Source organism: Nipponia nippon, unplaced genomic scaffold, assembly GCF_047370975.1.
Source record: "Nipponia nippon isolate SJK-2023a ecotype South Korea unplaced genomic scaffold, ASM4737097v1 scaffold_3, whole genome shotgun sequence".
Taxonomy (NCBI): domain Eukaryota; kingdom Metazoa; phylum Chordata; class Aves; order Pelecaniformes; family Threskiornithidae; genus Nipponia; species Nipponia nippon.
Genome location: NW_028262347.1, coordinates 103,515,167 through 103,539,892, shown reverse-complemented (window position 1 = coordinate 103,539,892; position 24,726 = coordinate 103,515,167). Strand labels below are relative to the sequence as shown.

General features: G+C 41.5%; 1 protein-coding gene and 1 long non-coding RNA gene across 3 annotated transcripts in view; one reads left to right on the top strand and one right to left on the bottom strand.

The window, feature by feature from the left end:
• LOC148054811 (uncharacterized) overlaps positions 1-24,726 on the top strand; it is a 66,291-nt gene that overhangs the window by 1,126 nt on the left and 40,439 nt on the right. The window contains exon 3 of one of the 2 annotated variants that reach the window (XR_015706187.1): positions 13,454-13,571. The exons of the other annotated variant lie outside the window; for it this stretch is intronic. This is a non-coding gene — a long non-coding RNA (uncharacterized LOC148054811). Of the gene's footprint in view, positions 1-13,453; positions 13,572-24,726 lie in introns of those variants that run through there. 2 annotated transcript variants of the gene reach the window in all.
• On the bottom strand, positions 7,030-23,887 carry MYOZ1 (myozenin 1). The gene is made up of 6 exons (XM_009470874.2): positions 23,717-23,887; positions 21,463-21,564; positions 19,638-19,819; positions 10,834-11,068; positions 8,295-8,454; positions 7,030-7,451 (listed from the first exon to the last, which is right to left on the bottom strand). Exons 2-6 carry the CDS (start codon positions 21,536-21,538, stop codon positions 7,220-7,222), a joined length of 885 nt encoding a protein of 294 aa, XP_009469149.1. The 5' UTR covers positions 21,539-21,564; positions 23,717-23,887; the 3' UTR covers positions 7,030-7,219.

Below are 24,726 nucleotides of genomic sequence, written 5' to 3'. Positions count from 1 at the left end.
GGCAGAATTACCAGCTTCTGATAATTCAGGTATACCGTCAGTGGTATACCAGATGCATAGAATATGCCTGGAGGACTGGCACTATGTTTTGTTCTGCCCAGAGCAAACACTTAAAGCATGCTGTTTGTATGTATGGGTGTCTACAATACTGTTTGTGCTGCTGCTGTTAATATGGCATTTCTAACACCGCTAAAATAACACAAAAAAGTTTGTGCATTTGGAAGAATGCTTGTTTACTTGTTGTGACTTCCCATCCCATTTCAGTCTTTTGCTTTGGGAATCAAGCCAATCATATTGGGAGAGAGAGCAAATGAGGAAGGCCTCAAGCCTCTCTTAGGGACCAAAGATAATTAAGAGAAACATTTAGAGATAGTAGATATAATGAAGCCCTGAATCCATGCTAGCTTCGGGCCCATTAAAGTATGGCTGTTTTTATAATAGAATATGGAAGTAATTACTCATCTGAGCCAGGCGCTGTGGAGTTTGACTAAAGCGCTCTGCACTGTCATTGAATTTGTGAGCGGGGGAGGTCCTGTGCAATAAGGCCCATAGGTTGTCCTTAGGCTGGCCAGCAGAAAGTTTCTCATTTGTTTGTTCCTACTTCCAGGGGCCATTTTGTTTTCCCTGCAGTGAACGGTGTATAATGAGATTGTTGCTTAAGGCAAGAACTTCCCCCAGTAAGAAGGGGAAGTCTGCAGAGTCCTTATTTACCCTTTTGTATAGAGAGATGTTTGGGAGCACAAGTAAAAGCATTGCTTAGTGGGTAGCCTTTTTCACTGCTGTTAGTGCCCTCCTTGTATGTTTTTTTATCCCCAGGTACAAATGCAGGGACCTGGAGTAAAACAGTGGTGCTGCCCTTGGCTCATGTCTGAGCCCGGGAAGAGTTGAAACCTTTGTCAGCCTTTCATAGTATGGTTGTGCCTTCCCTGTCCAAATTTCCCCAAAATAAGTGTTGCCAGTAAGCCTTGTTAGAAGAACAAAGAAGAGTAACTATTTTGGTTTGGCACTAGAAAAAGAAGTTATAACAATAAATTAATCTTGCCTTATTTATGCATTTATTTGTTCACTGTGGATTTTTGAAAGGCAAATGTTCATTATAACTCTGTCTAGAGCTATACCTATAACTTCTTCCGGGGTTTTAAAGTGTAGTGGTCCCTGTCTGCAAATTCATTTGTGTCAGTTCTCCCTGAACGTACCTGAGATGGAATTTTCTTTAAATGAAAAATGGACTTTTAAAATTAAAACACTTTGCACAAAACATTTTGTGTTTTTTTATTGTTAATCAAAAGGTAAAAAAAATAAAAAAGAGCCTGCAGATTTTCTTCAAAACAGTTGGAAAGTGTGCATTAACATTTTTGATAGAAATAATGTTTCTAAAAATATAATTGAAAATTAAAGGAAGAGTTTATATTTGAGAATTTGTTTATTAAGCTGACTGGAGTTTAGGTTGTGTTTAAGAGCATTGCTTCAGAGTGGTTTATGTAGCTCTCTTCCCTTTACTGCATGTGTTAATTAGCACAATATATATCTGAGCAAGTACCTGCACTCATTAAAGCATCATGTAATCTGTACTGCAAGCAGAACATGATCATCAGAGAGAAGATGACACTTACTATGTGTTAAATACATAGCGAGCAAGACGTACAGCATAAAGGCACTGCTAATTATTAACATTAGCTGAAGAGACTTTTACTAGTACATGAATATAATTAATAGTGTCTCAAATCCCACATACTCAGCAGTTCACATAAGTTGTAGCGCTCCACAAAATGTGTGCAATCTTGCTTCTGCATGTGTCTGCAAATTCTGCTTGATTATCTGTGGTCCTGGTCAGGCACATCTCCAAGACAGAATAGGCAACTTGTCTAAACCGGTTTGTAACCTGCAATTTGAGGATTTGGGCATAGGTGAGATTGAATATAAATGTATTAATGTGCTGTGAGCCAGCAGGCTGGCTTGCAAACTTTTCTAATACTCATTCAAGAGAAATTAGCATACATGCTGCTGATGGGCAGCGGTGGACCCCATAAGTTGACAGAGAAGTGCTAACAGCAGCTTGTTGTGCCACCGGGCAGTCCTTTGGAAGTGGGGCGTTTGCCGGACAGTCGCACCTGTGGCAGTCTTCTGTGGAAGAGAACGTATACTTGCAGACAAGCTAGGCAGGAAAAAACCTTAGTGCAGTGAATGTTGAACCCTTGCGCCACAAGTCAGCGCTTCCCATGGAGGGATGGCCACATGCAGACCTCTTTGCTCTGTAACAGAACAGTCGTGTTCAGGCTCTTGGCTGTCTGGTGCCTGCCATCTTGTATAAGAGAAGTGAATACATTTTATGTATTCACAATATGATTTAAAAAAAAAAGTCAAACAAGACAAAGCCCATATTCTCCTAACAGCCTGAAAGTGTTCCAGATTTTATTTCAGAGAGTCACTAAGCCTAATGACAAAGCCATCTCTTCTAAATGCTCTGTCAATAACAACATCAAATGTAATTCCCAGATGTTAGTTGTATGAATTATATCATCATCATCACTAATGGCAAGCTGCTCACATGAGAGAGACAATTATGAGATGCAAACCCTTTGATTAGGGAATACATTGCAGTCAAATGGAAGATTTTCTGCACAACACAGAGAAGCATACCAGCTTTGCTACTACCTGCCAAATATTTATGCCATCAGCTATAACCTCAGGCAAGATTTTAAAATACATGAGTCCATATTTATGGATAGTATTGCTGAGATTTTATTAAACACCTTTCTTTTACATTAAAACATGGGCATTATTTTTATGCATTTTCAGTATGGCTTGGATTCTTTATCATACCAGTTGCCTTACATGAGAGAAACATTTCAAAGCTTGGAAACTGTAAAATAACATTCCTAAAAATTGAACACTCTAAATAACTAAAAATATAAGAACTTTTTGTTCTGAATGAAAGACCTGAATGTCATAAAATTCTATCCATCCAATCTGTTTTTCATGGGCCAGCTCCTCTCTATTAAATGGATTTTTGGCTGCTGTTCCATGGAGTATAAGCTTACTATCCAGTACATCCTCTATGAGGGAACTGCAGCCTGCCTTTACAAGAGGATGGGCTCAATAATTTGTTAGTTCTTTTTTATCTCTAACTACGATGATCCTGCTTAAAAGCAGATGACTGAGTTTCCATTCTGTAGCTCCCAGTATGTGGGGGAAATCCACTGTAATTAAATCTTATAAAATCCTCTTATTTCCAATGTAAATAATTCTCTGACATAGGCAGTTCCCCTGAGTCTACATCATAGCCCAAGGAAAACAAAGAGCAGGAGCAGTTACTTACTTCCTCTTAAATATTTGATCATTTTGGACAAACTTCTGCCCTGATTACAGTAGCTGCAAGCCTCACTGAAATTAATTATTTTTGAGACATAATTTAGATTACTGATTTTTCTCATTTTTAACATTACTTTGAATAATGACTAAACTAGCATGTATCTTAAGCTATGTCAACAGAAAGACAGTAGTTGTCTGAATTGTTCTACAACATGTAGTGTTGTATTTCTCTTTGTGTACTAGAAACAAAAGCACATAAATCCTGCTTGACAGGATTTGAGACTGAAAGTGTACTGGTAAAAGAAGAGCTATATGCCTCATTGTCATGGTTTAACCGTAGCCAGCAACCAAGCATCACGCAGCCGCTCACTCACTTCCCCCGCAGTGGGATGGGGGAGCGAATCGGAAAAGTGCGGAAACTCACGGGTTGAGATAAGAACAGTTTCATAATTGAAATAAAATAAAGTAAATAATAGTAGTAGTAGTAGTAATAATAATAACAATAATAATAATAATAATATACAAAGCAAGTGATGCACGATGCAATTGCTCACCACCTGCTGACCGATGCCCAGCCAGTCCCCGAGCAGCGGTCACTGCCCCCCGGCCAGCGCCCCCCAGTTTATATACTGAGCATGATGTCATATGGTATGGAATAGCCCCTTGGCCAGTCTGGGTCAGCTGTCTTGGCTGTGCTCCCTCCCGGCTTCTTGTGCACCTGGCAGAGCATGGGAAGCTGAAAAGTCCTTGACTCAGTGTAAGCACTGCTTAGCAACAACTAAAACATCAGTGTGTTATCAACATTATTCTCATACTAAATCCAAAACACAGCACTATACCAGCTACTAGGAAGAAAATTAACTCTATCCCAGCTGAAACCAGGGCACTCATTAAGCAAATTTACAAAAACTGAAGGATCCTCTTAGCTTACAAGTATGAATTATAGCAATATTATTAATAATATGCAGTGATACAATAGTAATTTCAAGCACATTGCAACTTTTTATCCCCATTTAGGGTTTGGGATAATGGAGTGTACAGAAAAAAACTCTTGTCCAACAATGCATTATGAACTAGAGACAGCTTTGGGTATATACCCAGTCCTTTGACGTACGTGCTGGATGCTGCCGCCTTCCTTGTACGCGGGAACTTTGAAACTACACCACCAGAGAGCACTGTGCTATTTCTGCACGGTATTTCTTACCTTTCCCTGCATGTTTAAGGACCTATTTTATTTAGTCTTTTTTTTCTATGCTCCAGTAGAACTCAAATGATTGTTGTGATTCTATTGGAATTCCCAAACATTTTGGTATCATTGCCCTGTGTGCATCAGCAGCTCTTAGCTGCCCTGACCAGCCTCACCTGGGACCTTCATCCCACTTATGGCCCAGAAACCCCCTTTAAGCTCAGTCCTGGGCCTGAGGTCCTTGTCTGAGTTATGTTGTAGGGGTGCTCATCTGCACTCTTGTCTTCTGGGTGGACCTGAGACATGTGCTGGAGCTATCCTGTCTCCTAGATGGACTTTGGACCCACAGTGTAGCTTGTGTCCAGCCCTGTCTCCTTTTGCTCCTGACCGGACTCCCTGGATGGCCCCTGTGCCTAATTCATCCCCTCACCATGTCTGAGATGATTGATGGACCCTGTCGCCAGCACTCAGCTCTGCCTGCCATGCTCAGATGTGGTGGGCTTGTGTGCTGGTTGGTGAGGGCACTGCCTGTGCTGGGCTTGCCTGGGGCTCACCCCTCCTTGGAGCAGCCAGCCTTCTCTGCACCTTGCCATGTCTAACTGGCCCATGATCTGGAATACCTGCTACTGAAAATAGACTGACATCCAGGTACCAAACTGCCTTATTTCTGCTGCTCCTGACATATTTACCATGAAAGCATCATGTATTTAACTTTAAAAAATCGTGTAATTCTGTATTGCAAGAGTCTAAAATCCTTGTCAGAAAAGGGAAGGCAATAAATGGCATATTTGGTGGAAGAATATTTTGCTTAGGGTCACCTAGTTTTCTCTGAAATTTCATGTGTCTTTCTGAACTCCTGGTGTTCTCTTTGTAGCCTGGATTCTTGTAATATGGGTAGAATACTTTTCAAACTGGAAAAGAAATCCCTCCCCCTTAATTACAATGCAATTGAAAAAGCTAGATTGATTAAAAATGTTGGAAATCCCACAGCAACCTTATCTCCAGACAGATATCAAATACAGAATAAACTAACAGTTTAGTAGAATGTGAGAATTTCCCATTTAAATGTCTTTCACCAGTGAAATTTGCATGTGTTTATGTAGGCATTAAAAAAGGAAATCAATGTGGGAAATGTCTTTTCAACTAATTCCTGGATCCATTTTATCCAAAGAAAGAAAACAAGTTTTTCTGAGGATTTGTTTTCAACTCAAACTTCAAATATTTTGCAGGAACATGTCAAAAAAGACAGCCTGTTTCATTTTTGTTGAAATGTTCTTCAGTTCAAAGTACCACCTTAATGTTTTTAAGTTTAGTCACAGAACTGAGTTATGGGATACTTCTTAATCATTTAATAGGACATGTAATACATGCTCTTTAGCCATTTCAGCAGAAAGGTTAGGAAACTACTCATTCATTACTTCTGCAGATTGTTATTATTAGCACAATTTTTAAGAGATCTCAGGGTAGCCCTGGTAGTAGCCTTTTAAAGGAGTCTAATAAAACCAACCTCATAACTATCCAAACAGAACAACAATCAAATATATCTTTGCAGGGATTTCTAAAGAAGGAGGAAAACTCCTAAATTAAAAGTACTTCAATGGAAGCTGTCCCTGTAAATAAGCTGTTTAGCCCTGTTTATAAGAGGAAATGTTGATCTAAAGAAGGCACCAGGACAGAGCATTCCAAACCAGTCTCCATGCAGGCTGAGCTAGGGTGTGGTAGTGAAATGGCAGTCTTGTATGTTATGTGTCAGAGTGCAAATGTTCATGAAATAGAAGTATTGTGTGTAGAAAAATGAAGTTCTTTATTGGTTTTCCACAGTGCCTGCCTTTCTTCCTGTATGTGTGGCATTGATAAAACTGTTACAAGAAATGGAATAGACTTTGATGCTGTGTATTTGAATAAGTAATGCATTGTGGCAGGTGTCAAATTACTTCTGTTGTAATTAAAGCTTTTGCTTTCTTGCTCTGTAAGTATGGGCAAGTCATCTCACTTGGGTGTGCCTCTGTTCCTTTCCGACCTATTGCCTCTTGGTCTCTCTGTGTGAAAAAAAAACCTGCTTAAGCTATCACCTATTTTATACTCTGGAGAGCTGCAGGATCAGTAACAGTGAGATACTTTAATCTGTCTGCTACACTGACAGGCTGACTTGCTATTTTATCTCTGATGCTGTTATGATTACCTGTATCATTTCCTCTCAGTGTTATCATTCTTCACCATCAGTTTTGCAGTATTTATCCAAGCCACCTTGATGTATACCTATCTTGTGATCATCCCCATCAGTCCCCAGTCTTTCTTCCAAGTCTAGTTGTGAGATTCAAACTTTTGTTATTGCTAATCACCAAATTGGTTCAGCAGCATTTTTTAAAGAGAAAACACAAAGGCTTTTTTTTCCTCTTGGTGTTTTATTACTTGTTAATATATGACGAAACAGATTTATTATGCAGCACACAGGCAGCATTTAGCATTGCTAAACAGAAAAACACTTCCTACTTTTGCCCTTTTATGCCCTGGTGAATAAAAAGCTCCTTTCCCTCAAACTGTTTCTGATATGGATTAACACCACAGCGACGATAAGTTTAGAACCTGCTAGGAACTTGTCTGGGCTAATGGCAAAAGAAAGGAAGGGCTGACAGAACTAGAGTTGCACTTTTCAGCTCCTTACTAGCAATTTGGAAATAGAAAGGGTTGAGAAAAAAGAACGGCCTTGGTGGTGGGGATTTACAACTCTTCTGTTTCACCACTCCTTGGCACATTGACCTCAGTATGGTACTCGGAGGAGTCTCCTGAAGGCATCCAAGGTATTGGGGTTCTGTTGAAGGAGGGTCTGTTGCTGAAATTTTGATTATATATCATGAGAGATTCTGGAAGCAAAGGGCAAATATCAAACTGAGGCACTTTGAAGGTCATCCGTTTGGCTGCTTTCTCATAACCCCCGTAAGGCATGGCAGTCCTGGCATAGGGGAATACATGGAGTTAGCAAATGGAGCATAGGTAAACAATGAGCTTCAGAAAATAAATAATCAAAGTTACCGAGATTGTAAATTTTACCACTGTTGCAGTTGACTGGCCAACAAATCCTTCCCAACAACATATATGTATCCATTGCCTACGTACTAAAAAAGATTTAAGAACAAAAAACCCTCTCTGCTCCTGTGCACTTCCTTCACCCCTGTTGCATCAATCTCTGTCAAACCATACACCTTTCACACCTGTTGGTACCCTGTACATATAGGAGGCAGAGGCTGTGTTATTGCAGAAATGAGTGGGATTTGGGTTTTTCCTGGGTACTGATGTCCTGAGGCTATGGAAGTGGGTGACAAAATTATATAGAGAAGTTAACAGAAAATTGTTGCTGCCCTAGAAATATTTGTAAAACTTTCAGTTCTTATCAGAAGCAGGAGGAAGATCTTGATTCTTTTCTGAAGTACTGTGAAGTATACAGCTTCTGATTGTAAGTATTTTTCCTAAACTCTTGGACTTTGAATGGCTGCAGTAATAACAGTGGCAAGCTAAATCTCCCTGGGCAAATGGGGCAAGAAAGAAAGGGAAATAGGATTAAAATCCTCTTATCCTGCTGCGTAGGTTTTCTGTCCATAAGCTGAATTAAAATCTCTAGCTCTTAATGTATCTTCTCTTTGTAGGCCTCCAAATGTTTCATCCACAGGAGACTGTGCTAAGCAACATGACATACGACTTAAAACTTATTTACATTGCACAAGACAGGAGGGCTATGGGCAGTTTATTGTGTTTTCTCATGCTAAATAAACTGAATTGAATATCCAAGAAGACTTACCGATTAAAAGACTTGTAATGGGGGAAATCAGCTTTGGGACTGTATGACAGTAAGTCAATGGTGAACTGACTTTTGTCCTCAGGGCTGATACCCATTGCTCGTTCCCAGGGCGAGATGTAAGTTTTAAATACGGTGATTTTTTTGCCTCCTGACTTTCCATCTGTAAACAGAGGAAGGTAAAACAGTCTAGTTAGATTACACTTACTCTAAATACATTGCCCTTCTGTATTCTGTTATTGAAGTTGAGACACCAGCTTTGTTTCTAGATTCTGTAACTCCTAGATCAAGTCCAAGATTTTATGGTTAGATTCCTCCTAAAAAAGACTGTCATACGCCACTTCTGTCCTTATCCACAAAAGCAGGTGTACCACAGTCTAAGAACAATTCATCCAGGAATTTGCATTAGAACATATATTTGAAAGCTAATTTTTCATTGTTCTCTCTGGTTGCTCAAATAGAAACCTGTTATCCCAAGAACCAATGTCCTTACCCCATAATCTCTTTCACTACCTCAGAGGAAGCTTTATACAAGGCAAAATGCTATCTAATTTCATTATTTACTTCTCTCTTCCCTGTCTGATCATAGCAGACATAATCCCTCTACATAAGCCTCCTCCTCGTCCTCATCAGATGCAACAAAAAAAGCCCTGACTGTAAACTCCAAAACTAGGCTCAAACTTTGAAGTGGGCTCTAACTGACCAAAAACCTTTAACCATCGTATTTGAGGATCTTGGCAACCCACAACCATCTTTACTAACATCCTCCTCAGTAGTTTATTCCTGAATGTTCTAAAATTACCATCTGCCTTGTCTCAGTATTTCTATAAGTTGGCATTTTCTTTGTGATGACATGAACAGACATTCATATTTGCCCCCTCCTGAGCCAGGATGTTAGAGACAAGCCTGGCTCAAACACCTCAGGGTGGCTAAAAGCAGCTTGAAAATATGATGGGGTATCTCTATGGAAGTTAAAATCCTGTCAATGACAGAGCTGCACTTCGCTGTTAAGTCAGATACTTGATTGCCAGAAATTTTAGGTTAGCTTCTGGTCACTCCATTAAGCAAATGAGCTTAGACAAGGGTTTTCATTTTGTGTGCCTTCCCCCCCCCCCCTTCCAGTTGTGTGTAATACCACCTTGCTAATAAGAGCATTGGTTGTGTATTGATATGTAGCATACTTAAAATTCTCATCCTTCAGAAACCTTGAAACTCCTGAGCAATGACTTCTGCTTAGCTTGATTAGGGCAGATGGGAATAATAGGTTGATGGAGTTAGACATTCTGGTGCTTTCATGGTGCTATAGTTTGTGTAGAAGACATAAATCTTCATGAAGTAAGTGGCAAAGAATGAACACTATTACTCTTATCTGAAACTTTCTTCTTTATCACACCTTCTTTCTTTCTCTTGTTTATTTTCTTCAAACCTTGCCAAATCCTGGGCTTTCCTGGTTTCAGAGAATTGCAGACATGTACAAGAATCTCGCTTTCATTAAAAAAATAAAAACAACTACCCCCCTCTTTCTGTGTGAAGGACTTAAAATAGGTAGTTTAGAAGTAAATTGATTGCTAGGGTTGAAAAATAAAAGCAGTTGGGATCCATCTCTGCAGTAAAAGCTATGGGATGATGTTAATCCTCCTTCTCCCTGCACACAGAGATAGGATAACAATGGAGAAAAATCTCCTGTAAGAAGACAGAGAGTCTACACAGATTTCTTTTTCACAGGGATACCCAGAAATGTAAAAGGTGATTTTGATATAAAGTGCACATTCTTCCAGAATGTAAATGAATAACTTTGGATTTTACAAGTCACTCATTTGGTCAGTTATGACAGCGGTTCCTGGTTCCCAAGCAAATTTGCTCTTTGTGGTAAAATCCCATAGGGACTGTTAAAATAACGATTTCACTTGCTGATTTTCATACAAGGGATTTGGCTCTAGAGGTTTCTGGCCAAACCAAACAGAGGACAAAATTAAGCAAAGACTAAATTCAATGAAAAATACTTTTACTCGTAAAGATATTGCTTCAGTAGACCAGTATTGATTACCAGATAACTTTTTGAAATATTGCTGTTCCTTTCTGAAGATTATCCAAAAAGTGCTGTTTGTTTAGGTGAAAACTTTGATTTGAAATCAGGGCTGATATACTCGAGACTGATGTGTCAGGTCAGACTGCTGAGCTAAAGAGCTAATACTACTCTCTCCAGTAGCGGTCAGTGTGAAACCCTTGAAAGGAAAGGCTATGCCATACTGGCACACTGGTGTATCAGCCTTAGGAGCTCAGTAGTTAAGTTTCCCATTGCTTCTTTGGTCCAGCCAAGGTAGATATTTCTGCTTCTTGCCTGTGACTGAGCAACATAGAAGCATGCAAACAAAACAAAACTATCAAGCTAAAGGCAGTTCAACTTTTCTAGACTTTGCAGTGGAACTTAGTTTGGAAGAATTCAGGTTTTAGTCAAATTAATTTACTTCTCCCTAAGAGTGAGGTTGGCACGAGCTCCGATAGCTTTAGCTATTTCTTGTTCTTGCAGAGAGATACTTGCCTTTCTCAGTACCATCGCCTCCTTCTCCACCACTTCCAGCCGATTCCCCCGCACGCTCCCCTTCGCTGTCCCCAGGGCCTCCTTTGCTTCCAGGCCTAGGGGGAACAGCAGGATGCTGCTGCTTACCGGAGCCATGCTGCCCAGCCGTCACTCCTCCTACCATCCGCCCATGGGCATAGCCATGAGCATCTTCCCCGTAATGCCCTCCTGGTGGGATGAACTTCTGAAAGTGATCCTAGGGCAGGAGAAAAGAGAGTAGGAATTCCTGTTACAGGACATGGTCCATTCACATTTGCAGGGTTGGGTCCCAGAACGTGAACTCCCAAGTCCTCGTGGTCTGACCAGTTTTGTGTCTCAGTTACAAAACCAGTGACAGAACTTTGTGTGAGTTATTCTCTATATTCAGTATAGAAGCAGTTGTAGAACAGCAGCAAGGGCAATGGAAGCACACCTTTTAATGGACACCTCATCGTCATTTTTTATGATCAGGGTGAGAAGAGAGGGATCTGTGTATTATCCCCAACAGTGATCACGATGAAATACAGGAGGAAGGGAAAGGAAATACAGCTTGTGCCAGAGCAGGTAAAGGTCCAAACAGAGATACATTGGCTAACCTGTGGGAAAGCAAGCTGGACAAGAAATAGGAAGTGTTTTCATGTCAAGGGTAAGATATCCCAGCAAAGCCAGCTCGATTACAGTGTGGGAGCACCACAGTGTTACAGGGCAGCAGAACAACAGGGTACCTGTGACAACATAAAAGCTCATATGTCTGTTTTCCATATATATGAAGGTCTGCATGGGGAGGGGCATTTACACATTGAGAAAGACTGAAGAAATAGCAGCCTGGAAAAACATGAAAGACTTCCTGGAGACCACAGAGGAAAATTACAAAAAGGAAGAGTTTTGTTTGTAGCAGTATGTGCATTAACAACCAAATCTAACCAGCAACAAGGCAAGAAAGCAAGCTGTATCCATCAATAAAATCAAGTTGGTCTTATCGTCCAGGCCATCCACTCTCTCCAGTCCAGGCTAGAAGGCACAATCCCTGCACTACATAGTGAAAGAGCAAACAATTTGTGCAGTATTTATAGACCCTGTGATGCCAGCACAAGGTCCTGTCTTTGCACACAACAATGTTAATAAATACTTGTGTGGAACAGAAACTGATATAATGTGTTTGGGAAAATGTTTTATGTATTGGTCATAAGTGAGATTAAAGCTTGACTCCTATCAGATATAAAGAAGTATCTCTTGTGTATTACAGCCCACACAGCTCTATAGTACAAGTAACCTGGGTTGTAGATCACACATGGTCTTTCCTGTTGGACTAGGGGACTGTTGGACTGGCTACAGATGCACAAAGATGTAACAAATACAGCTGGAACTGATTGAATCTGTGGTGCCTCATGCTGCAGTTCTGCTTGTATGAATTCATCTCAGGCAGTCAATGGAAGACAAGAGTGCCAACCTCAGGGCTGGCTCTCAATGGGTTAACGCTTTCTCAGGGCTCTTACACCTAGTACAGTTTAGCAAAAAGAAGCTTTCCAGGCTGTAAACAGGCTTCCAAGGCCAGCTGTTCGGTCAGCTAAAAATAGATGAGAAATGAAAACCCCACAAGGCTCAAGGCAGAATTATCTAACCCTCCGCTCCCTGCGTCTCCAGCAACAGTGTCCAGGGTTTCACAGCAGGTCACCAGGCTGCAACCCAGGCAGGCAGCCAGCTGCAGGCTGAAGTGGCAGAGCTGGTGCCCCCAGGGCCTTTAGGGACTGTCTGTCCTTCTCCTAGCTGTAGGGAATTCCCTTTTTAGGAACAGAGGAGATAATGTTCCCCTGAATGTCAGGAAGCACTGAGAAGGGAGAGGATTGCGAGCATTAAGCTGTACACAGGAGCTAGCAGGGCAATCTGTTCAGTTATGTGTGGGAGCCATGTAGCTGTAAAAAGGCAAACAGAAAAAGAGTGGTTTTGAGGGCTAGGGGTCAGAATGAGGTTATTCTCAAAACATTAATATATATGCAAGGTTAATGCTTCTACTGATTTGCTCAGTAATTTCAAAACAGGATTTGCATCTGTTTTCCTTTAAGTTTCACCCATGCTGTGTGCCCTTCCTGAGAATTAAATGCTTATTTCTCTTTTCCTCTGATTACTTACATGCACTCTCCTGCAAAAAAAAAAAAAAAAAAAAAGGTCACAAAACATCAGCATAACATGAGCTACAGTAAAAATGGCTGGTTTGATTTTGTGCATAGCAGTATTTGACATGACCAGAAAGGGGCATCATTGTCATCTGGAGTTATTTTAAATTGCAGTATTATCACTAAGCAGGAGTGAAGTTTCTCTGAAACACAAGGTCTGCCTCAGGACAGTCACACCTAAATCTTACTTAGCTGCAAATGGAATTAATTTGATTGGTCTCAGGCTAGTTCCTGATTCTTCATGGACCCACTGGGAAAACATCCTATGTTCAGCAGATATCTCCATTCAGATAGGAAAGACCCATTTTCCATGCAATACCCCAGTCTACTCACCTACTAGAATAAAAATACAGTTCTCTTTAGTTTTGCCCACCACAATAGATTGTCTTAGCTCAAATTAATAGGAGAATCTTCTTTTTCTATAACAGAAGGCAAAGGCAAATTCATCTTTTTGAAATCTTGAACCTCGGTGGATTCAAATGAGCTCATTCTAAAAGAGTGGAGCTCAGGAACAGCAGCCTCAAGCAGGAGTCTCGACGTAGTCAAAGCTGGGTAGGTGGAGTTTTGTCTCCGGTACTTACAGCATGCCTCTGGTCAGCGTGTTTGGAGTGAAATACATCTTACACTTGAGGGGAATGCGTGTCTTGGGCCATTGCTAACAGGATGTAGAGCTTTTATGTATATGCTTATTCACATCACAAAACTGACCTCTCGGTTAGGGTTGATTGACCCTGTTGGTGGAAATCACAGGAGAGGAGACCAGGAGTGCCAGTTGAGAAGGCTGATAACCTTCTCCTGTTGGTTCTGGGAGCAGATCACACAGTCCCTCCGTGGTAGGGTTTGCCCTGTCTGTGCGTTGCTGGAGGTAGTGGCTGTTATCAGTCCCTGGGCGTCCCTAAATCCACTCTAACAAGAGAACAATTGTGGCACATTCATGTGATGCGTAGTCCCCTGGGTTGGCTAAACAAATTGGGCTCATGTCTTTGAAGTCCTTAGTGCTAGCAAGAGCCTGATCCTGCAGGCTGAGTGCCTAGATGGATGAATTCTGAGTTCTCTAGAGCTACGGCATGTGTCTCATGAAAAATAGATAATGAAAGATGATCCAACTAATCAAGCTGAGATCTCTAAGTATCTCAAGGCCCTGACGTCACTGCAGGCAGTCCCCAGGAGGAGACACTGTGTGCTCCCCGTCAGCTCCTTGCTGTGCCCTAAAGAGAATGATTGAGACCACCAAATGTGTTTCTATTTCCACCTCACTGATAAAAGAGCTTCCCAAAAGTTTGATGCCTACGTGGTTACTAACACTTCTGAAATTACTGTGACTGCGTCCTCTCGGTGGCAGCCACTCAAATGCTCCTTAATGGTGCGATGGGAGATGTAAAATTCAGACACTTGGAGAGTTTCATAGACTGCCTGCTGTTTTTATCGAAGTGTGTGCCTCAGTCTTTAATTTGGACTTGCACAGCCTTAAACCTGTGATTCACTTTAAAAAAAAGGAGGAAAATAAAAAGTAACTTCAGCTGTTAAAGTATCTTAAGCTAATTTTTTTTTTAAAGATGCTCTCCCAAGAGGCACGGTTCAGTGGGTTGAGGTCCTGCTTTCTATTTCCAGGTCTACTTCTGACTTGCTGTTTAATCTTAGACAAATTATTTTTTGCCACTATGCCTGAATTTACCCATCTAAATAATGGGAATTTTTATGTAATACTATCCAAAATTATTTGTGTCTTATTTGTATATTTTTACATCATCCTTGCTGCATTTTCTTTGTGGAGGAAAGAAATTGAGTTTCAGAATTTCAGTCCAAAATTTTCTCACAGTGCTCCAACAAACTGCTGTGGAAAAGAAATGCTCTTCGTCTCTGTCATTCTGCTGTTCCCATACCAGTCACTTCTTGAGTAAGAAGGCATCAGACTTCATGTTCACTCTTATACAGCTTTGGGTATAGTTGGGACCTCCCGGTCTTCTGCACCAATCCAACTCTATCACAGCAAGGCTCATTTTGTTAGAAAAGGTACATCTCAGCTGGCTTGCTCCACTTAGGTCATAACCTGACACTCTCTCATATCTCAGCTTGTGGTTATCCTGTAACATTTGTTCAAGAGGTTTAATATTCCCTACAGAACAGACTTCCTAGAAAGAATGCTTTTCCTAACTTTTTCCCTTTAACCCTACCTCCAGTGATCTTGATTGGTGTTCTTCTAAGTACACAAAGGGGCAAACAGGGCCATCAGTGCACGCTTGTGCATTAAACCAAGTAGCTGCATGATAACATCTCTGTTCCTTGTCCTTATGCTTTCCTTCACACACTATCATGTCTGGCTATTTAACATGTAAGATCTCTGAGGCAGATTCTTTGTGTACTTGTGTCTGCTGTGAGGCACCACTTTTGGCGTTGTAACATAACCACTTCCATTCTCTTCCTGCCACCTCTGCTTACTCATCTGAGTTCTTGTTCAGCAGCAAAAGGAATACAGGGTACCTCCTGTCATTATCCAGAAGAACAGTAATCCAATTCTTTAACCCTTTTTCACTTCTTACATTTTGTTTCACAGTTGGTGTCTTAGCTTATCTGAAGAGACCTCTTGATCTGAAGTCCAGCAGAAATTACTTGCTAACACATGTTTTCATACAAGCATTGCCAAGATGTGGAAACTGCTTTTATTTTAACTTGTGGGCATGTCTGAGAAAGTATCAAGGTGGGTTTTTTTGTTTGTGGGTCTGGGTTTTTTTCATGTACTACTGCTGATAATTGTCTACTCAGATATTGGTTATTCCACCTTCTTAATGGTTTCAATTTAAGATCTGGTAGGTAAAGCAGAAGCAGGGGGGGAAGCCAAATCAAGTCTTTCTATAAACAGTCTCCTGCATGTAACCCAAATCAGGCCATAGGTTTTGACTAGCAGAAAGACTATTTTTAAGGATCGTCACTGGAAGAAAAACAGCATAACAGCAACACCCAAAAAGCATAACTATGGTTTTGTTTTCAGTTTCCACTTGATCATAGCAGGAAGGTCTTACACAGAGGTTCCCAAAGCAGAGGGGACCTTGAGAGGAGTTAGGGCGATAATGAGTGGGACTGTAAGGCTAAGAAACATAGTTTCACATGATCTTGATGTGTTTGAAGCCAAACTAATTTAGCATTATGAAGTGGAGAAAAGGTCTATGAACTGCGGATCTATTAATTGCTGAACAGTCAAGTGGGATTTAGGAGACCCAGAGATAAGACTGAGACCTTGTCTGTGATTCTGGGTGATTTGTTGATCTACCCTGTAGTTCAGTTTCACTGTTAAAAAATAAATGTAGTCAGTTTCTTCATGCTGTAGCTGGTCAGATGCTACAGGAGTAGAGCACATAGCAAGATAGGATTTCATCGTGGTCTTTAGTCACTAGTAAATTGCATCTTGCAGCTCCTCTGAGACATGGAGAGAACCACAGTTCCTGCGACAGGGTGGCACAGCCTGGGGTGAGGAGAAGAAATCCTTCTTCTGATTTACTAGACAGGGCTCAGCAGACCACAGCTTCTCCAGCACAGCACCAAACAAGGAGGATGTCACATGAACTCTCCCTGTTTGGCAGGATATCAGCATGCTAAAAGTGTCAAACTCAGCCCTCCCTAAAAACATCCCCTTGTACTGTATATTTGCAAGAGAAGAGAGTCATAGTATTGAAAACAGCTGTACAGTAGGTAGTGCATTTCATTTTGCTCATGTTGGGAATGGTCAGTCCATTTGACTGTGGGTTTAGCTACTGTTTGCCTTTCACTGGATGGGTGGAGCCGCAGCAGTGATAGAGTGGCAGGTTCTCACCTCTGCATGGAGCTGTCTGACGTTCACATGCACACAATATGTATGTTTTCTCTGCTAAAAGTAAGGAGAGTGATCTGATTGTCCAGTGTGGTTGTTTGGCTGGAGGAGAAGGAGGAGGAGAGAAGCAGAAGGGTGGATCGATGACACGTGACTGCTCAGATCTTCTCCCTTGTGTGGAAGGTTTATGGCTACAGCACAGGCTATTCTGGGACTCCTTATATGGTTTGGATTTATTTTTAATAACCTTTCTCTTTGTGTGTTTTTATATTACATTACCTTGCTGTTACACTTTTTCTGGGGGAAAGAAACAATCTGTACTCCATCCCAGACCTTTTTTGCCATGCATTGCTAAGCGTGTCCTGAGAATATTCTAAGACAGTTAGGAAATCCATGCTATGAAAGCAGAAAACACACCATCAGCTTTAAATCCCTTCACTGTCCCACAGCCTTAAAGGCACAAGGACTTCTTTGGGATAGGGAGCAAAGGACATGAAAATTAACTGTGAGGGGGAGGTAACTGGAAGTAGCAGTAGGAATTCTTTACTCTGCCATTATCTTCCTCCCACAGTTCCCTTTTGTTTAAGCCTTCTTTTCTGCATCAGCTATTTGGTGCTGAGGTTAGGCATTGTCCTGATGGTTTGGAAGATAACAGTGAGGCCACAGAGCTGTTGCCTTTACCTGCCCAAGAGCAACCAGCTCTCCGAGAGGATGGCTCAGTTGCTGCAATCGCTCAGCTTTTCTTCTCACTGCTCTGACTGCCAGCAAAGGTGCTAACTCGTGCTGGCTGTGGTGATGAGAATAGTTATCCACGGAGGCAGTGGATGCAGCCTGGCAGAGTCCTTGCACAGAGCGCCCAGCGCAGCCAGCAAATGGTAACAATTATATTTGTGATCCTGCTAAGCTGGTCCCGAGCAAGGGCTGTAGGGCAGACTGAAGTCTTCCTGCACTGACCAATGGAGATCTGTTATCTGTACCATGAATGTGGAGAAAAGATAGCCCTGAAAGTGAATCATGGAGGATTTTAAAGCAGAGTACCAGCTGCTGTTTGGAGACCATGCCATTGTTCTCATACAGCAAAGCCATGAAGAAAATCCTAGGCTTGTTAGGGTCTTGGCTAACCCCCAAATACATTTCTCCACAGCACAGTATCTTACAGTCTTGCTCAAAGAACTTGGGAGCAGGGGTGTTCTTACAGAATAGAAGGAGAAATTCACTACAGAAAGGGTATGGAGTGAATGTCAGGCGCGGATGAATAAACAAAGTAGGAAAAACAGCTAACAAAAAAGAAGATATTATCTTCAGCCTTTGTAGTGTCAGTCTTGGAGGGACTTTGTGCGTGTCCAGTTTTGAGTCAGTTTGTCACAACTCATTTGCTTTGTATTTCTCTGACTGGACACCCTTAAGTGACACCCTCAAATTTTTGAAACTTCGGCCCTTTTATTCCCTCACCTTATTATTTTCTCACTCCTCCTCCCTGCAGCATCTGACATATGAACTTGGTCCTCATGTTTTAGGAGCTCTGAGATTGCTGTGTATTTATAAAAGCAGCTTGCATTTCTCTAGGATTTTCATCTGAAGAGTCCAAAGTTCAACACACCATTCATTCTCACATCCTTTCTAGGAGATAGCTCACTGAAGAGATGAACTACCTAAAGCACAAAGAGATGAAGAAACTGCCTGAAGTCTAACAACACCAGATATGCTTGCTATATCTCTGGTCTGTCATCCCTGATCTGTAATCTGACCTACTGTTGTAATTTTAATGACATTTTTTTTATCAGGCATCTTTCCACATCCTGCTTCCCAAATTGTCATTTTCAGAAGTGAACTACAAAGATTTACTTATTGCTGCTTTTGAAAACATCAGAGGGCTAAAAAAAAGCATGTTTTTGTTTCACAGAACACTTTCTCCAGCTTGACTTTTATTATTTTGCTTGCATTTCCTTGGGCCTGGAAAATAGATGCCATAAAGGGATAAAATGACACCAAATAAATTTTAAAGAACTTCAGAAGAGGAGATGCTACATCAAAATGCATATGAACCTGAAACATTTTCTATTTGTTTTACTGAACTGCTGACAATCATGTGAAAGGAGAGTTTCATTTGTAAAAGTTTAAGTATCTTCAGAAGAGTTTACACCAGGCAACTAACTGTAGAGAAAAGTTCAAAGATTAAATAACAGTACTAACTCATGGAAAAAGAAAAAAAAAAAAGAATGTCTGAATTTATACACCATATCTGATAGGAAAATGCTTTAGAAGAAAACAAACGTAGCTTCTAGCAAATAAACTGAAGATATTGCAGTGTCAGGTTAGAGGTTTCTGTCTGAATTTTCATTTAGGGAACTTCTTGCAGAAATGAGCAGAGGACTCTGCCCAGCAGGAAGCATAAAAGTGTATCCAAGGCTAAAAATAGAACCACACCTACTGGAGCAGAAATCAGACCTGGATAGATCGTTTCCATCTTGCAAAGAAGAAACGGAATGGGTACAAAAACAATTAGTCCTGCCCTGCGCAGCTCTGAACACCTGCCAAACGTGCAGTCTTCCCTCATCACTCAGTACTGAATTTTCTCATGCTTCTGCATGTGTGATACCAAGTATTTGCCAAAGGAAACTAATGCTGCTGCCGAAAGGAAATAAAACTTGCGTGTTTAAATAATTTTGGCTTTTTCCTGCACTTCTTTGCTAGTAGATTCCCGCCCCCGGCCCATGCACATACAGACAGAGGAGAGCTTGGGCACACTCCATTCCTGTTTCCCCTGGGTGTATGAAGCAGCTTTTTAGTTTTATTCTCCGACCTACCACAGAATTGTCGGTGAAGGCATCAGGGTTGTTCTCATAAATGAACTTCTCCACCCTCAGCTGACGTAATTTGAACATCTTGGATCCTTTGTTAGTGAGGAGAGAAAGCTCTTCTAGCATCACATCTCTGGGGATGCTGATCTTCTTCCCCAAGTTCAGCTTGGACACCTCTTGTGGCATGACTACAAAACATATGAAATGGGACACTTTAGGAAGTGCTCTGGTCCAAGTCTCTTGGCCATTGCTTCCCAGCATCAGTAGTGACTTCAAAGCAGCCAAATTCTCTTCTAAATTAAGGTTTTAGGAAATAACCTATGCACCAAATTTTTACGTTGATGACACTTTGGATATAGATGGGTGGAATTTACTCTGGATTGCCTTCAAGGCAAATCTGCACAGAGAAGAGTTGCATAAGGGTGGAGCTAGATGCATGTGTCCCACACTTGAAGCACGTCAATCAGAGCAGCAGGATTCCTTAGTACTGTCTCAAAATGCACCACTGCCTTGTCTGGTTACTGCCCTACACTTGCCTCCCCTCCTCTGGAATTAGATGAGTGGCAGTCAGCTCTTTGGATTGGGCTGACATCTAATAAATAAAGACAACTCTGGTGTGCTTTAGTTCAAACATTATCCTGAAACCCTGGCAAGACTGTATCTTTTTGTTTGTTTGCCTTAAGGAGAATTTTTAAAGGGAAAAGTAGCTGAAGTTCTCTTCAAGTCTTAATACGCTGGTTACTCAATAAGTCTTTTCCATTTAATTTGGTACCACCAATTCTTCATGAAAGCAATGGATTCAAACATTTTCAGTGTAAAAATCTTGCAGAAATGCAGTTAAAGCTTTTCATTCAGAAACAAGCAATTCTTCCTAGGCTTTCTTTTCTCTGTATTAAGCAAGGTTAAGACCACTTATCCACCTTTACATCTCATTTACAACAGAGAATGAATCTCCATCCTTAAACTGGTATAAAATTGGTGTAAGCCCATTCATTTTATTAGACATTCCCTGAAGAAATTATTAATTTTTTTAGCAAGCCAATTTTATATAGCACTATTTCATAGCACAGGAGGAAATGCCCTTTAACTGAAAATTAGATTTTTAGTTGCTTGTTTACTTGAATAAAGCATTAGGGACAAACAGAAAAATATGTAACTGTACCCTAGCAAAGAAGTTTCTACAGCCCTTTTTGGGGGCTGAAGAAAGGGGCAGCACTGAATTATTACTTTTCAAAACCTCTAAAAATCTTCCCCATGCTGTCAAAAGTAAAGAGAACATAAAGATATCACAGTTAATTAAAAGTCACCCTAGCCAATACACAGGTATTCTGTAAAAAGAAAAGTGTCCCAAGTTATATTCTTCCCGCTGTATTACCCCCTTTAAGAGACTTTGACTTTTTCAACTAATGAGTGCTGGAATCAAAGGAATTATCTTATATAGAAGAAAAACAAATTAGAGACAAAGGTTATAAGAGAGAGAACAACATCGAATATAACTAAGCACTGCAATATTCATACCCGTAAAAGATCATGTTCTCTTTCCATTCACACTGGTGTGCATCCAAATTAATGCTGCAGGAGATATGGGTTTACAAAGTGTAATCTAGGTCAACATTTGACCTGAGTGTGTGTGCAATGCTTTTGAACAGTAAGTTAGAAAATGTGATGTGGTTGAAGGATGAGCTTTAGTAATATTTGTGGCTCTGCCTCTTGGTATGTTCACTGCATGTCTTGCTCTGGGAGTTCAGTCAGAGAGGGTGTGAAATTTTAAAGGCTGAAATTCCCGTTGAAATCCAAACAATTCTCACGTATGCGGTTTTGCATATCTTACCTTCGTGTGTCAGCTTCCCAATGAGTTTAGTGGACTTTTTCCTTTTAACAGGAGCAGGAGTCCCTGCAAGGGGCATTCCCACAAAGGGTTCTCTGCTTTGCTCTAAACACACAAGGAAATGGAGAATGAAACACTGGAAAGGTATTTCTTGCCTCTCTTTTAGTTGCCATCTACAGTTAAGAGATACATAGCCTTCATTTCACACACAGGTTCCTTTCCACCCCTTCCACATGAAGGAGCTATTAAATGGTGTCATCCCATAGAGAATATCATCATCAGGCCATTGTGGTGTTCTCTGGAGACTTAGCATTATGACACAAAATATGGCCGCAGATCACAGCAGAAGCATTGCCAAGGTGCCATATAGCATTGTCATCCAAAATAGTCATTTTAATTGCAATGTGGCAGTCTCCCAGCACCCATGAGTGCCACAGTGGTGCTCTGTTACCATCTTGTGCTGCAGTAACAGAACATCAGTTTGAAAATTTGCTCTATCATACCATATTATAATAACATGCAGTTATCATTAGATAGTAATATATATTTTTGTATAAAGATTTTGTGTCTGTCCATGAGTTATTTGGGAGAGTTTTGAATAATGTGCAAGTTTGGTTTGGCTATTTAGATAGTCCTATCAGAATTCGAATAGGTATTCAGAAAACCACTAAACTACAAGTTCTGAAAAAAAAAACAAATCAAAACCCTAAGTAATTCTGTGTTTTATGACTGCTGCGGTTTTGTTACAGAAGGGCTGGAGGAAGAAGGCACAGGCAAACTTCTTAAAGGAAAAGTTGTTCGCCCAAGTTGTTTGAAGTCACTTGCACCTGTATCTTATGTATTGATCTCATTGCATTTCATTTTGGAGGGGGCAGGAGGGGAAGAGGGAGATTTCTTCTGGTAGTGTTCCCCATCTCTGCCCCCAGATAGGATGAGAGGTCTGTACTGCAAAATTGGGAGAAATCTCAGCAATTCCACTTCGGGGAGCTTCTCAGAGTCCTTCTTGGGGGTTACCATGCATAATGTAAGTAGGGCAAATGTCTTGCCTTCTTTTCAGCACTGTCCATGCCCAAACAACAGCATATAGGCGGACAGATCCTCACCTAATACAATATAATACAAAGAAAAATGAGCAAAGACCTGTTGGCTTCAGCAATAGCAGACAACAATTACCCATGTCTGTCCTTGTGCTTCTTTGCACTTCAGTTGCTTAAGATTTCAGAACCGAAGACATTGAACTATGAGTTAAAACTAGCTGTATTTTAAAACTAGCAAGCAAAGAGCTGGCTCTAGGAGTTTGTACACTGCCCTTGTTGTGATCAAGACATTTTTATCTCCTATTTATTTTGCAGTTTCATTCCACCATTGCTCCTTTTGCAACATGATTTTCATGTGATGAGGTGATGATAACTGCTAAAAGAAGCCCAGCCACAGCAAACCAGCTCCAATCACATTGGCAGATAGTCTCTTGGATTAGTTTTTCTTTCAGATTTCCAAGCTTTTCTTTTTACTGAGATGCTGCCTATGTAGTTCACATCATAAAAGAGCCCATCCTGGTGTATTCCCAAAGCAAGCGTGAGCAGGTGCAGCCATAAAGCACGCGCTGCACATTCTCCTCGAGCAGACAGACATCTGCTTGGCTATATAAAAGAAGCAGGCCCTGCTTGACAGGAAAGGGGCAATGCTGCCAGGAGGCAGGGGGGTGGGAGGTTATGGCCCATCTGATGGGTCATAAGACTGGCAAAACAGAGGGAAATCATCTGTATGCCCCAAACGTGGACTCCCTGGGGTAAGGCAGAAAGGGCTGGCCCTGGTGGGGAACGGTGCTCCTCTAACACACCCATTCCCAAGGAGTAGCGAGGGCAAGTCCATCCCATTCTGCTGTCTGCCTTTATTAATCCAGCAGGATTGGGGAGTGGAAAACCTGCTGCATGCAATTGGTCTAGCATAAGGAAAGGGGCATCAGTCTTTCACTATGGAGAGGGTCCAGAGCAACACTGGGACTACCGCTCTTTCAGCCACCCCACCGAGGGGAGGCTGCTGGAGCCTCAGTCCCCATCCTCCCCACTATCCCATACATAAAGCCAGGGCCACAATTATCCTTTTCTTCCCTGAGCACTATTCCTTGGTTCAATTCCTCTGTCTTTTTCTGCATCGGTCTTTGTCGCAGTCATTTCCTTGCTTTTGCTGCAAATGAAACCAGTCTTTACCCTGTCCTGCACCTGCTCTAAACTATTTTGCTGCCCAGTCAACTCACCTCAGGCTTGCAGTGCCAGGCTCAGACCAGCTCACGCGCCTGCCCCAGAGCTCGGCAGTGGGCTGCTTCCTCCCAGCCCGTCTCTGGGTGCTGCTGGGGAGGCTTGTCCAGCAGCCCCGCTCACCCTGGGTGCCTGGGCGCAGGAAGCTCTGCCCAGCACAAAGTGCTGATGCGAAGTGCTGTGAATTTGACTCCTGAAGGCTGCTCGCACAGGCATCCTGCGGTTATTAATAGCCAACAGCCCAGAGGGCAGAGTCTCAGATAGCACCACCACCAGCCCTGAGGAGAGGGGAGAGGAAAAGGTTGCTCCTCAGGCCTCCTGCAGTCCCTGCCTCAGGTCCCAGGAAGACCAGGCACTCCATAGGTGCCTCACTTCTTCCTCCTCTCTGTTCAAATCAATATGCTGTTCCCCTTCCTCCTCCTATTGCATTTTAATGAAATTCATAAAACCTCCTCAATAGCTTGTTTGTCAGTAATGCCTCAAAAGCTCTCTTGAGCCTTACTCTGTTTTACACCCTCCTTCTGCCCCCTCCTCACTCCATCATTCAAGCCAGTGTCCTCTAGGTTCTCATACAAAATTCCTAAAATGCCAGGCATTCAAAGAATGCATCAGAGAGCACAGAAGAAAAATAATTGTATGCATGAAGCAAGAAGTAGTAGGAAAAACACAAAGTCTAGAAAGCTATTTACGGAGTTCTAGGAAGTAGCTGTGTAATGTGTGTGGGAAACCCAGCAGAATCAAATAGCAAGGAAACTAATTTCCTGATTCATGTCAGAAATAGGGTTGATTGCCTGCATTTGGTGCAGCTTTGTGCATGCAAGTGACTCCCTTTCTTTAGCTCCTGTTCATTATTAGGCAACTCTCCCTGTTTTTTCCCCCCATACCCAGTTGGGTTCTGGTTCTAGGATGAAGGGAACATATCTCATTTTACTGGATTACTCAAAGATGCACATACCTTTCAGCTTCTATGTAAAGCAGAAATCCTACAGAAAACATCGTCTTCCTATTT

Excerpts from the sequence above, each read along its gene's own strand:
- MYOZ1 (XM_009470874.2), bottom strand. The coding sequence starts at position 21,538 with ATGCCCCTTGCAGGGACTCCTGCTCCTGTTAAAAGGAAAAAGTCCACT. Across the intron at positions 19,820-21,462 it reads TGGGAAGCTGACACACGAAG|TCATGCCACAAGAGGTGTCC; the intron begins GTAAGATATGCA and ends TATGTTTTGTAG. Across the intron at positions 7,452-8,294 it reads CATTACAAGTCTTTTAATCG|GACTGCCATGCCTTACGGGG; the intron begins GTAAGTCTTCTT and ends CCCCTATGCCAG.